The sequence below is a fragment of the Camellia sinensis genome, chromosome 6 (genome assembly GCF_055761805.1).
Source record: "Camellia sinensis isolate YWXY chromosome 6, ASM5576180v1, whole genome shotgun sequence".
Taxonomy (NCBI): domain Eukaryota; kingdom Viridiplantae; phylum Streptophyta; class Magnoliopsida; order Ericales; family Theaceae; genus Camellia; species Camellia sinensis.
In genome coordinates this window covers 192,789,462-192,802,852 of record NC_138966.1, presented here as the reverse complement: position 1 = coordinate 192,802,852, position 13,391 = coordinate 192,789,462, and the positions used below count along the sequence as shown (strand labels likewise).

General features: G+C 47.4%; 1 protein-coding gene across 1 annotated transcript; it reads right to left on the bottom strand.

Moving 5' to 3' along the window:
• Positions 1–4,047: 4,047 nt before the first annotated feature.
• LOC145792495 (uncharacterized) lies at positions 4,048–5,032 on the bottom strand. Its single transcript, XM_082873177.1, has 3 exons — positions 4,761–5,032; positions 4,581–4,679; positions 4,048–4,371 (listed from the first exon to the last, which is right to left on the bottom strand). The coding sequence occupies exons 1-3, from the start codon at positions 5,019–5,021 to the stop codon at positions 4,267–4,269; spliced, it is 465 nt and encodes a 154-aa protein (XP_082729303.1). The 5' UTR covers positions 5,022–5,032; the 3' UTR covers positions 4,048–4,266.
• Positions 5,033–13,391: the final 8,359 nt, after the last annotated feature.

Sequence of the window (13,391 nt, the reverse complement as noted above, 5' to 3'; positions counted from 1 at the left end):
GCTGTGTGTTGAAGCCGAGGAATCAAAGCGCCTGATGGAGGCCATCCATGGAGGAGAATGCGGTGCGCATATGAACGGAGTAATGCTAGCACGGAAGATCCTCAGACAAGGTTACTACTAGTCCACCATGGAGGAGGATTGTATTAGTTTTGTTCGGCGATGCCATAAGTGTCAGATTCATGCAAACCGCATGAACATCCCGCCGTCGAAGCTGTACAACATGACTTCGCCATGGCCGTTTTCAGTTTGGGGAATCGATGTGATCGGGGCTGTCACTCCAAAGGGATCAAATGGGCTTGAGTTCATCTTGGTTGCGATAGATTATTTCACGAAGTGGGTCGAGGCCCAATCATACGCGGTGTTGAAGGCGTCACACGTTGCAAAGTTTATCAGAAACAACATCATTTGTCGCTATGGGGTCCCGAACGAGATCGTTTCAGATAATGGTTCCCACTTCAAGAAGGAAGTGATAGACTTGTTGGAAAAATACAACGTGGCTTTTCATAAGTCATCCACATACCGGCCGCAAACCAACGGAGCGGTCGAGGCCGCCAACAAGAATATCAAACACATACTGCAGAAGATGGTGGAAACCTACCGGGATTGGCCAGATAAGCTGCCATTTGCTCTGTGGGGCTACAGGACTTCAATCAGAACTTCTACCGGAGCGACTCCGTATTCATTGGTTTATGGGATAGAGGCCGTTCTACCTATCGAAATTGAGGTTCCGTCATTACGAGTATTGGCTGAGTGTCAAATAGCCGAAGCAGATTGGCAGCAGAGCAGATTTGAGGAGCTCATACTTTTTGACGAGAGAAGACTGAAAGCACTGTACCATGTTCAAGGCTATCAGCGTAGAATTGCCCGGGCTTTCAACAAGAAAGTTAAGTCCAGGAATCTAAAGGAAGGAGATTTGGTGCTCAAGGACAACAGAGCTCCCATCCACGACCCAAGGGGCAAGTTCAAACCCAATTGGACTGGTCCCTACATCATCAAAGCTATCTGGTCAGGTGGAGCTGTGGTTCTGATGGATCTAGATGGCCTAGAGTTCTCCCAACCGATCAACATGGACAAGTTGAAGAAATATTACCCCTGAGAGGTTCGCTACGCCGAAAACCCGAAAGGGTGACCTAGGCAAAAGTTAGAGCACAAAAAATTAGAAAATATAAAAACTGAGCTCGCAAGGTTGAAAACCCGCAAAGGGCGACCTTGGCAAAAGTTAGAGCGTAAAAGGAGAGTGAAAATACCCGAGTGAACCTAAGCCTGAACTACGTAAGCCTTGATTCCCATCTTTGGGATACGTAGGCAACTTCACCCTGAAGTTTAGCCATAAACTTTTCCCCGATCAACTTTGTCCATTTTGACCATCTCGGTCATCTTTGTCCATTAGCTTTTATCGCGATCTCCGGTACAGTGCTATTCAGACTAGGGGCAACTTTTCGTTGCCACGACCGTGCAGCGCTATTCAGACTAGGGGCAACTTTCTGTTGCCATGCAGTGCCACGGTACTCTTCAAACTAGGGGCAACTTTCCAGTTGCAGGGATCTGGAGTTGTGCATCTCAGTAACAGATCTTAGGCGTGTCCAGTTCTGATCCATATCGAAAATGGTTTTGAAAAGTTTTAATAAAAGTTGACTTTGTTCAAATTAATCTCTTTACAACTAAGACCATTTTTTGGACCAAAGCGGAAAATTTTCAGTACCACAACCTTCAATTTCATTGATTTCAAAACAGAGTTCTCCTGCTCTTGCATACAATCGAAGTTGCTTTTTATTACATTCATAAAGAAAACTTGAAAGTACTAATAAAGCAATAAATCCGGGGCATAGTCAAGTCAAGTATCCCTGCGCCCCCTCCCAAAGCTGGTCTGACGCCAAGCTAGGCCCAACCTGTGCCTCCTCATTGAGCCAGTCCAAGCACTCGTCGGACAAAGTGCAACTGAAAGTGGGAGCAGGAGCCAGGAGCTCTCTAGTCCTCCATGCTGTGGCATATCGGGCAAGCTGTGCACCTCGGACCGGGAAAGCAGCCGGGTACTCAATCCCCTCTGGTGGGCAAATCTGATCATGACCGAACTGGCGCAGGAACCGGAATAGAAAGTAGAACACACAGTGGGTTAGACCAATCAACTGGATCCCGATCAGCCGGGACATGCTATAGCTCATTGCCAGGAGATTGAGCCAAGGACAACGCCAAGCAATGCGATCTGCGGACAAATTGTACATCCAGTCAAACCACCACTTTTCATCAGGGGCATCGACTAGGCGCTGTCGAAAGAAATAGCCTCGAGCTGAGTAGGCTGGGCAAGAGTCAACAACCTGCAATTTGTCCATCAACCATACCTGGGGGAGGGATGAAAAATGAGAGAATAAAGAATAGAGAGATGTACGATGAGAGAAAAGTGAGAAAAAGGTTTTTGTGAGAAAAACCGAGCCTGAGGGCCGAGTGATGTGAGCAAATACATATGTAAGATTGGGTAGGAAACATTACCTGCAGCAGCAGTGGACTCCCAGCAAATCTAGTCGTCTCCCGGCGAGAGATAGAATCCAAGCCCATCAGTGTCTCGGCCAGGGTTATGGCAATGCAGCCCTTTCCTTCTTTCAAGCCTTGAGCAACTTCAATCAGACGAATGCTAAACCCGCCAAAGCCCGGGGAAAGCAGAAAGTAAGACAGCAGGCACAAGCAAAGGGAGTGTTGCCGGAAACCTTGCCAATAATGGTTGCTGCGGTCACCGGCGCCAGAAAAGCGATGAATCAAACCAAGGATATCCAATTCCCCATTACAGATTAGAGACTGAGCATCATGCGTGGTGAGTCCACACATCTGCCCTAAAGCTTGGCCGTGGCCAAAAACTGGGGCAAGATCTCTTCATGACATTCAGACTCCATCAAAACTTAAAAATCTTCAAAAGTTGGAGATACCTTTTGACCGCCGAAGCTAAAGACATGCGTCACTGGGTTCCAATACCTCGCCGCGGCATGGAGGAAAGGAAGGTGCAGCGGAGTGCGACTCAGCATGAATAGTGCATTCAAGCCGAAACCCCGGAAGTTCAACTTTTCCGAGCCATCTAGAGAAGCGATCCATGCTGTGAGATTTTCAATGAGGAACGCCTCCATTTTTTGTGCAAAACTAAGATGAATTGGATCAAAACACGAAGCTAAGGCTTTTAAAGAGGAAAAGACACTATTCAGGGGGACAAATGTCAAAAAATGGGCGGTTGCTGAGTTAAGTGGCCGGCCGGCCATCTTTTCTGGCAAGCCGGCCATTTCTTGTTTCAAAACTGGCCGGTGGCCCCCTCTCTGCAGTAAATCTGGCCGGCCGGCTCCCAAAAGTGGTCGGCCATGCTCCAATGTATGTCTTTGGCCCTGTTTTACCCTCCGAGGGAAAGTTTCAAGTATTTCCATGCAACGGATGTGTCGAAGGCCTCTATTTCCCCCTGTTTCGGATGCGTTCCGTTGCCCAGATCGTCCGAAGTACACTTCGTTTTGTTAAGTTTTGTTTATCGAGTTGTTGTTTTGTTTATCGAGTTGTCGTTTTGCTTATCGAGTTGTTTGTCGAGCTGTCGTGTTTCGTGTTTTTGAGTTGTTACTCTTTGTTTAAACTTTTTGTTTGAGTATTGTTTATCGAGTTGTCAACATTATTGTACTTTGCTTATCGAGTTGTAAACTTGCTAAGGTTTTGTTATATCTTAGAAAGTTAAGTTGTTGCGTCGGTTCACTACCTGACTGGACAAAACGCACGATACACATTTCCATTCAATCTCATTATGATGCAGAATGATGCGATATGATGCTAAATGTTTAAAATACAATACTTTTTTCAAAAACTGTTTCATCCCATCATGCCTCGCTTGTTACAACATTTTACAAACTAAGGCACAAGTTTCACAGAAAATAAAACTGCCCGATAATGTACAATGTGCTACAACTACTAGCAAAAAGATAAATAAAACAGGAAACAGCCGCATCTGTGCTCTCAACAGCATTAATAAGAGGCCCTCTTCGTCCTCTTCTGCGGAACAGACTCTCCGCCACCGTCGCCATCGCCATCGCCATCATCTGAATCGGAGCCGTCATCCTCGAGATCCCCCTCAGCCTCGCCTCCACTCCCGGAACCAAGGCCAGAGCCGTCCTCTCCATCAGCAGATGTCTCTGACTGACGGTCTGCAACCTCCTCCTCCTCATCCTCACCAGGCTCCTCCTCCACAATATGTGCTCTGTGTCTGCGAGACAACCCCTCCCCTCGAAAAGGCCTGGATGGCCCAGCTCCTCAGAAAGGCCTGGATGGCCCAGCCCCGTGAAAAGGCCTGGATGGCCCAGCTCCCCGAGAAGGCCCAGGTGGCCCGGCCTGCGGCTGAGCATATACCGGAGGCATCTGAGAACAAAGAGTTCAAATTAAATACATCAGTCCAAATATGTACATCAGATGCGGATACAAGCAAAAAACTACATGAAGTGGGTGCATGTAAACACAGTGTACAAGTGGGGTGTGTGTCGGATGTGCTCTACACAAGTAGCCTATCAATGCAGTAGAAATCAGCATGTCATCAGAAGTATGATAAATGCCAGAAAACTAAAGGGTACCTGGAAGCCCATGATAGACAACTGTGCCTCCCTCCGCAGGACCATCCCCTCAAGTGAGGCTACCATCTCGAGCACCTGATCCATATACTCAACAGGGGGCTGCAGATGCAAAGGCAAGGGTGTCAGTAAAGGAATGAACGTCCAAATATCTGAATGATGAATCAAAGCTGTAAAACATACCGGTGGCGAGTCGGGGTCTCTGACATATCGATGACCGGGCATCGGAGGCTCTATCGCGATTGGAATCGGAGAGGTAGTCCCATACTGCCACCCCATCAGCTCAGTCGGCATGTCTGGCCACCCAGGATGAGGAAAAGTCGGAGGAATCGGGGGAACCGATCCATCCCCACCTCTAGATGTACCAGCCCTGCTGGTGGAAGGGGCGTCTACAGCCCGAGCTCGGGCCTGGCTCGAAGATGGCATACCAGCAGGCCTCATCATCAGAGTGCGAACTCCCGTCAATGGAGGCATCAGGTATGTGTGACGGTAAGTGGCGTAGTCCCCCTCCTCAAGATATAGCAAAGCATCAGTACCCAACATAGCATTAACGACATCCCGGGAAATGAGTACATCAGCAATCCGCATGTCGACTAGGGGTGCTGAGGGAGGGTCCTGAGAAGTGTACCCCCAGACCTGACGCAAGAAACGCTCTCCCAGAAAAAAGCCCTACCAACCGGCCCTTTGAACAGGAGCTTGTACCGGAAGGCACCCCACCCTCCGGCAAACTGGAATCGGAGACCCTCACCTAAGGGCGCCCATGGCTGCCATGTAATCTACAGATAACAGGTGCATAAACCAAGTAGAAATCGAAGATGTGCAGGACAAAACAAAAATCAAAAACAGAAAAAACTGAGAGTTCTGAAGTACCTCCGATGAGCGCACCGTGTCAAAATACTGTCGCAGGTAAAGGAGAGACTCCCGAGGTCTTGGCCAGTGCTGGCCTTCAAACACAAGTGAGTACAGGGTCACAAGAGCTCCCGCTACCATCAGCTCCAGAGCCAATGTCGGGAAATATACATAGACCCACAACTGTAGAAAACAAAGTAGAATATGAAATGCTGAGAGCAAAATGCACGATACAGAATATAAAGTGCGCCGTGTGTGCGATGTGCAGGTAATGAGGGGTAGAAATGTAAATCAAAAGGGCAGAAAGTACCTCCCAGGCTCTCCAATAGCCGCCAAGTAAGTCCCCCCGTCCGCGTGAGGTCGCGCTCATGTAGCAATAAAGGGTGGCCAAGCCAGCACCGCCCCAGTCATACCGCCTGATCTATGACAGGTCCACCAAGGCACTCAATAGATAAAGTCCAACAGTGTTCCCTCTGTCGGCAAACATAGTGGTCCCGAAGAGGAACATCAAAAAGCCGCGGGCATACTGTGCCGCCTCATCAGGAGTCCCAGGCTCCATTTCCACCCGCCGGAAATGGGAAGAGAACCAGGTATATCGGACTCTCCCCGAAGCTCTGTCAACAGGCGGGCGAGCCCCCAACAGATATATCCAAGCGGCCTCCCACTCGCCCATGTCCTCATCATATGGGATCGCCCAGCCTCCCACATCAAGGCCGGTCAATACAGCGAAGTCAAAAGGGGTCATAGTCATGTCCCCAGTGGCAGAGAAATGGAAAGAGTTGGTGGTGTCCCACCATCTCTCCACCAGGGCGGCCATCAGTATCCTCCTAGCAGGACAACGAGATAGCCCAGAGCAGAAGGGCCCGAACCCCGCTAAGTCAACCAAACCCCGAACGGCCTCCGGGAGCTCAGCATACCAGTCTCTTGCCGCGGTAGAGCCATACCCCCGCACAGTGCGAGAAGTCACCTACATTCAGAATGAATACATGTTTCAGTATGAAATGAATAAAGCTGCGTGCGAATAAAATGAATAGGCTGCGTGCAAGGTAAAGTAAGTGTGTGCCGTGTGTTCACCTTCAATTTGGGCTGTGTGCTTTAAAACTCAATCAATCTGGGCTGTGTGTTCAGAAAATCAATTTGGGCTGTGTGTTCAGAAAACTAGTGTTTGGGCTGCGCGTTCAACTCTCAATCAGTATGTGCTGCGTGTTCACCATCAGTCAGGGCTGTGTGTTCAGAAAATCAATTTGGGCTGCATGTTCAGAAAATTAGTGTTTTGGACTGTGTGTTCAGAAAATCAATGTTTTGGGCTACGTGTTCAACTCTCAATCAGTGTGTTCTGCGTGTTCACCATCAGTCTGGGCTGTGTGTTCAGAAAACCAATTTGGGCTATGTGTTCAGAAAACTAGTGTTTGGGCTGCGTGTTCAACTCACCATCAATCTGGGCTGTGTGTTCAGAAAATCAATTTGGGCTGTGTGTTCAGAAAATTAGTGATCTGGGCTGTGTGTTTAGAAAATCAACTTGGGCTGTGTGTTCAGAACATCAACTTGGGCTGTGTGTTCAGAACATCAACTTGGGCTGTGTGTTCAGAAAATTAGTGTTTGGGCTGCGTGTTCAAACCTCAATTAGAGTGGGCTACGTGTTCACCATCAATTTGGGCTGTGTGCTCAGAAAATCAGTGTTTGGGCTGCGTGTTCAACTCTCAATTAGTGTGTGCTGTGTATTCACCTTCAATTTGGGCTGTGTGCTCAGAATATTAATGTTTTGGGCTGCGTGTTCACCATCAATTTGGGCCGTGTGTTCAGAAAATCAGTGTGTTGGGCTGCGTGTTCAATCCTCAACCGATGTGTGCCGTGTGTCCACAATCAATTTATGGGCTGAGTGTTCAGGAATTCAAGTGACTGGACCGTGTGTTCAGAGCGCAAACAGAATGCAAGAAAAATTCGTAATACGTTACAGAAAATGTAGGAATGAAGTAAATACCTCTCGTGCCTCAGAGGAGAGATGATACTCTGGCTCCCGCAGGAGGAGATCCCCGGGTGCTCGCTCGTCGAACTCGGTGAAATGATGAAAAACAGCCCGCGGAAGAACGTGTACTGGTGGGTCATACCTCTCGGGTATAAAGGGGCGAACCCTCAGAGATAGAGACATGATGTCAGGCTCGCCTCCGGCGCCTGGAGAACCTCCACCGTGGGGAAATTGACCTGTCATTTCAAGAAATCTGCAAAAGGGGCAAAAATGAGCCAAAATTGGAAAAAGTTAACAAAAGTCAACTCTCGGGAAATGAAAAAGTCAACAAAAGTCAACTCCCGAGAAAATCTTCCAAATATTGAGACAAACTCACCTCAAGTGGCGAAAATGAGAAAAGAAGCCCCGAAACCAAAATTTAATAGGTTCAAAGTGCTTAAAACTGAAAGATTTCGTGAAAACAACTTGCGTGGGACGTTGGAAAACGTGTATAAAGCCCAGATCTGAGGGAGAAAATGGTTTGGGAAGCTAGAGAGGAGGATTTCGGAGCTGCACTTATGAGCTCAAAGTGTTTGGATAAGTGTATTTATAGAAAAGAGGCTAAAAGGACAAAATTGCCCCCGGATTTGGCAAAGTGGCCGGCCGGCCACTTTTTCTAGCAGGCCGGCCATTTACTTTTCAAGAAATGGTCGGTGGCCTCCTTCTCCCAATAAAACTATCCGGTGGTGTTCCCCACATGCCCTCCAAGGTCTCTGCAAATTTTGAGGAGGATTGGAGTCCCCGAGACCTGAAAAAGTACAAGAGAAGTGCACTTTCTGTCGCGAAATCGCTCCGCCGGAACTTCAGCTTCAACTTCCAATGCATGTCTCATCGTTTACTCATCGAAAGTGAGGTATATCCTTTTGAACATGTTGTAACCTCTTCGGGAGGTGGACTGGAGGCCGCGATCGAGTCACCCTCGCCGAAACGCGCGCTTCTTCCCGCATTGCGATGCACTTTTCTATCAACACCGTGATCGTCTGCATTCGATATCACAATGAACAGTATGTTGTTTGTGCTCGTTGAGTTTCTTCATTTTGCAGGCACGATATTGTACGTACGGTTCATTTGAGGCTGGTGCGACCAGACGAATCGCACAGGTATCGTATCTTCTCCGTGTGAGACGCGATGAGAATTGAATAATTCTCTGCATTCTTAACTACATGAAATATAGTTGTTACTTTGCATTCTCGCTTAAAACTGTTGCATCTATTTGCGAATACTTGCTTCATTACAGTTTGCTGCATTTACACGATCATTGAGTTACCTTCGGCTTCTTGCATTGTCAGTTGCATTTTGCCCCTGCCTGCGAGCATGCCTGCGGGCACATCTCTGTTTATCACGCATGTTTGTCTAAGTCTTCAGCCTTGTCAAAAGTGGGTTGTCTCTGGGCTTTGACATTCACTCCCGTCACTTATGACTTTCGAGTTCTGTCAAAGAGGGGCAACTGTAGACATCCCATTTTTGACCGACCTTAAGACTCAGACGTCACCGATTGAGCGCTTGGTGATGTTGCATATTGTGCTCGTTCGGAAGTCGCGGTGTCTTGGCTGCGAGCCTTGCCTTCGAACTTTCGGACTCTTTCACGCCTTACCTCGGTTTGTGAACCAGGCTCGGTTTTCTCTGTTTCTCTTCCCGAAGGGAGGGAGAGGTCTCGTAGACCATCTCTCAGTGGCCATAGGCTACATTTCATGGTCGTAGGCCATTTTGCTCGTTTGGAGTCCGGGTTCCCGATTTTTTTTTGGAATTGTTGGCCGTGTGCCTCGGTTCGGGACCGCTTAACCATCTCCGTTTGCTCCGGTCTTTGGCATACTTCTTATTTGCTCCCTTTTGAGGGACACTGTGGTCCGAGAGACCAACTTCGTGGTCGAACACCACTCTCGATGCCTAACAGCCGGTTTTCGGGGCCTCGGGCTGCGCGTTTCGGCCCCCGAACCTTCGTTTTGCATCGGTTTTGATTCATTTTTGGCAGGGACCTCTGTTTCATTGCTGAGAAGGTCGTGGAAGGGCGGGAGGCCAGTAATTGTCCTGTCAGCCAACTTTATCCCTTCATCGCCCTCCGTCGCCCGATTTTCCTCACTTCAAAGCCAATGTTGACCACCCTTAGGCCATTTTCTTGCACCCTAAATCCCATATTTGTGATGTACACATCTGGGAGGCCACCAATATTTGGTGGCCGGCCAGTAATTGTTGTTGAACCTTTTGAACCCCTTTGAAAAGTGGGTTGTTCTCTCTCCTGGTTCACTATTTCCAGTGTTTAACCACAGGGTTGTGTTGTGCACACATCAGAGGCTACCTTTTTGATATGGCCGGCCACTAATTCTTCTTGAACCTTTTGACCCTTGGCCGGCCGGCCATGGAAAGTAGCCAGCCGGCCACCTGCAACCTAGATAGCTGGCCGGTCATGATCCTTGCACCCTGTTCCTTACAGCTGTATATCTCTTTTCCCCCCAGATTGTGTATCCGGGGGGGTGCATTTTTAGAGGGAAACTTGGATTGTTTTCCCTCCATTTTTCCCCCATTTTCCCCCCCTTTTTGTCTATATAACAGGAGCCCCAGCTCTGTTATTAGGGTTACAAAAACTCCCCCCAAGCCTCTTGCATTATATCCCTCTCCCTCTCTATTCCAAGCTCAAAACCTTTCAAGTCCTACACCCCTTTCCACACCACCACCAAGCACCACACCACCATCATCCATTCCAGCAGCTTGAAGCTGATTTCCAGAGCTAAGGAGCCACCAAACTCAAGCCAAGAGTTGTCAAAGACTTGGTCTACAAGGGTAAGCTCTATTTCCCCCTTTTTAGTCCATGTTTTGCATGCTTTATTAGCCATACTTGCTTGCTGTTTTGGGCTCTGACCCTAACTGGAATTAGGCTTATTTTGAGCTATTTTTCATGTTTGTTTAAGGGTATTTACCTGTTTGAGGTCTCCTTGTTGCACTTGCTTCATTATCTCCATTGTATGCCATCTTCTTGTGTAGTATTTTTGGCCTATGTATAAACTGTTTTGAGCTCTGTCATGAACTGAAAAGTGGATTATTTTTAGCCCTTCTTCAACATTGTTGAAGGGATAATTGCTGTTTGAGGCTTTCATTTATCACTTGCCTTCATATCTCTCTTTTGGCTCCATTTTTGCATGATTTGTTAGCCTCTTATGCTTCTGTTTTTGGGTTCTGGTCCAAACTACAAATGACCTTATTTTGATCCCTTCTTCATGTTTCATTGAGGTTCTTTCATTGTTTGAGGCATCCTTTTTATACTTTGTGTTATATCTCTCTTTTTGGCCTTATTTTGCATATTAGTTACATTCATGCATGTCATGCATATTGCATCGTGCTTGGGATTGGAGTTAGCCCGAGCACGGGAAACGAGGGACGTTTCGTACTTCGAGTGACGGAACGTGTCTCAATTCCCAATCACCGACACTCCGGATTATCCATGATGGAGTTAGGTCTTGTTGTGTTTATATGTGCATTCATTCTATATTGAGTTGCACAATTCAACCCCTCGGCCATCATGCATCAAGATGCGTGATTGGTGGCACGAGGATCGAGGCATGCATACATTTGTGAAAATACATTGCTATGCCCCTTTTCTGCTCTCTGTTGCAGCAAATCAAGAATTAGCAACCTTCCGGAGCTTGGCGCGCTTTCCAAGAGTAATTGTGAAACAAAGGCTAATTGGGCATCTCAGTGGATTTCCGCGCAAGGCAGCCCAAACATGCATCATCCATCATCTGAAGAAGAGTCAAGGCAGTCCCTAGCTTGCATGCCAGTTTATCAATTTTCTTAGTTATTTTGTAAATTAATTAGGAATTTGTTTATATTTGGACTGTATTATTTATTCGGACCCTCTGCGCGAGGGCGTAATTGTAATAAGTGTGCGTGTGTGTGATGTATGTCTTCCAACCCCACGTCTTTCTCCCTTTTATTTGCCTGCTTATGATGGTTAGATTAGGGCATGTTTCGATTAGCATACAGTATGATAGCATGTTTGCATTCATTCATCTGTATTGCATGCACCGGGCTCGGCGCACCATACTAACTGCATTGTATTTTCAATTCCAAATTGAATACATGTTAACTGTAGCATTTCATATGCCATGTTTTGAATAGCCGAGCCTGCTATAGTTGCATTTTTGCATGTGTTGCATTAGGCATTTCTGTACAATTAGGATCATGCATGGATTTCTAACATAGTTTCTGTTTTGGCTTGGAGTACTCGGTGAGTTTTATGCTTTAGCATCCTTGCATGCGTGTGAGTGCTGCCATGAATAGCATGCTTACCATGAGGCTATTTGCTTATGTGATATAACTGCCTGAATGCCTGTGGGTGAAGGTTGGGTTATTTGGATTGGAACAAATCATTGACTGTGAGTTTTAAGCCCACTAGATAGTGGCAAAACCATCTTTTCTAAGCCCACCCGAGGGTGGCAAATCCACGTCTTAGCCTACTTGCGAGTAGCACCATCAAACCATTTTCAAACAAACAAACATGAAATGTTTTGTTCCAATTCAGGCGACCCAGTCTATACTTGTATGCTGTGCGCATCACATAATAAATCTAGGCTAATAACCAGAATAAGAACACACAATGTTTTCAAAACTTGATAGCATGGTTAGTAGAGGCCGATCTTTGATCGGGCGAGCGGGGGTGCTCATGAAGTGACCTTCCCCAATCGTACCCAAGTTCCCGAGCCGAAGCAACTTTGGTGATGACGGACACGTGGCCTTAGGCAAACGAGTCAAGGTTTCCTAAATTTCCCAAAATAAAATATTTAGGTGGCGACTCTGTATCTGGCAAAGTAGTCCATGTTTGGCACTTCTTTCAAAATCTGTTTTCTCAAAACGATTTGCCGGATTTGGACTCTTTGGTTCAGATTACGAACCGTGACAATTTGAGAGTCCTGAGCTGTAGTGAGCCCAATATCGAATGGAACAGAGGACTCCACCCTCCCGGGGCGTTCGGGGACATCTATAGAGTGCCCCCAAGTGGACGAACCATCGCCGGAGACTTCTCTTTCTGTTGCAGGTTAGCTAAAAGTCATCTATTTTGCCGGTGTTTTCCAGCTGATTACTAAGCGGGCAGTGTGATCAAAAAATCACTCACACAATTTGGCGCCGTCTGTGGGAACGAAAGAAGAATAGATGGCCAGTAACAGAAAGCAAGAAAACATTGGAGATGACACTCCTGCTGGGAGTGGGAGACCTATCGACCTCGATATCGAAGAAGACAACCGTGACACAGAAACTCGTGACCAGAATCACAGAGCAAAAGACGTCGGCCAGAAGGGCGACACTTCAAAGAAAACAGACCAAAGCAGGTACTATAACGAAGAAAACCTCCTGGTATGAAGGGGTAGATACCTACGGAGGGATGAAGAGGTAAAAGAGATGGCAAACAAATTGGCGGACCTGCAATCGATCGTCAACTTCATGATGCAAAACAATGTCATGTAGCCACCATTCCCGCTGCAGGACACGCCGATTCCAGCGACTTATGCCCAGAAGGGAGGGCAGAAAACAATCCCTATAGCCCCTCAGCACACCAGGTGCGAAAGACACTCTCACCGGCCCCCAAGGGAGGTCGGGTGAGGAGAGTCAAGAAGGGTGGAATCACGGAGGACACATCACACCAAGGAGGCCGACCCCAAAAAACATCGGCATGTTCAGGGGCAGGTACTATGCTTCAACACACCTAACGGAGAAGGGTCAAAAAGAGCTCGCAACGAAGCTGAGAGCAGTGCTCCGAAGAGACTGAAGTCAGGAGACAGCCGAGCTCCTGGCAGGACAAAAGAGGACTTGAGAGATTACCTCAAAATGAGGCAAGATCATGCCGAGGTAACATCCACTGTAAAGCCGAGAACTCCATTCACGGTAGGGTTAGACAAATTTGAGGCGTCGAAGAGATTCAGTATACCGAGGTTCCAGATCTATGATGGTAAGTCAGACCCCAACTTCCA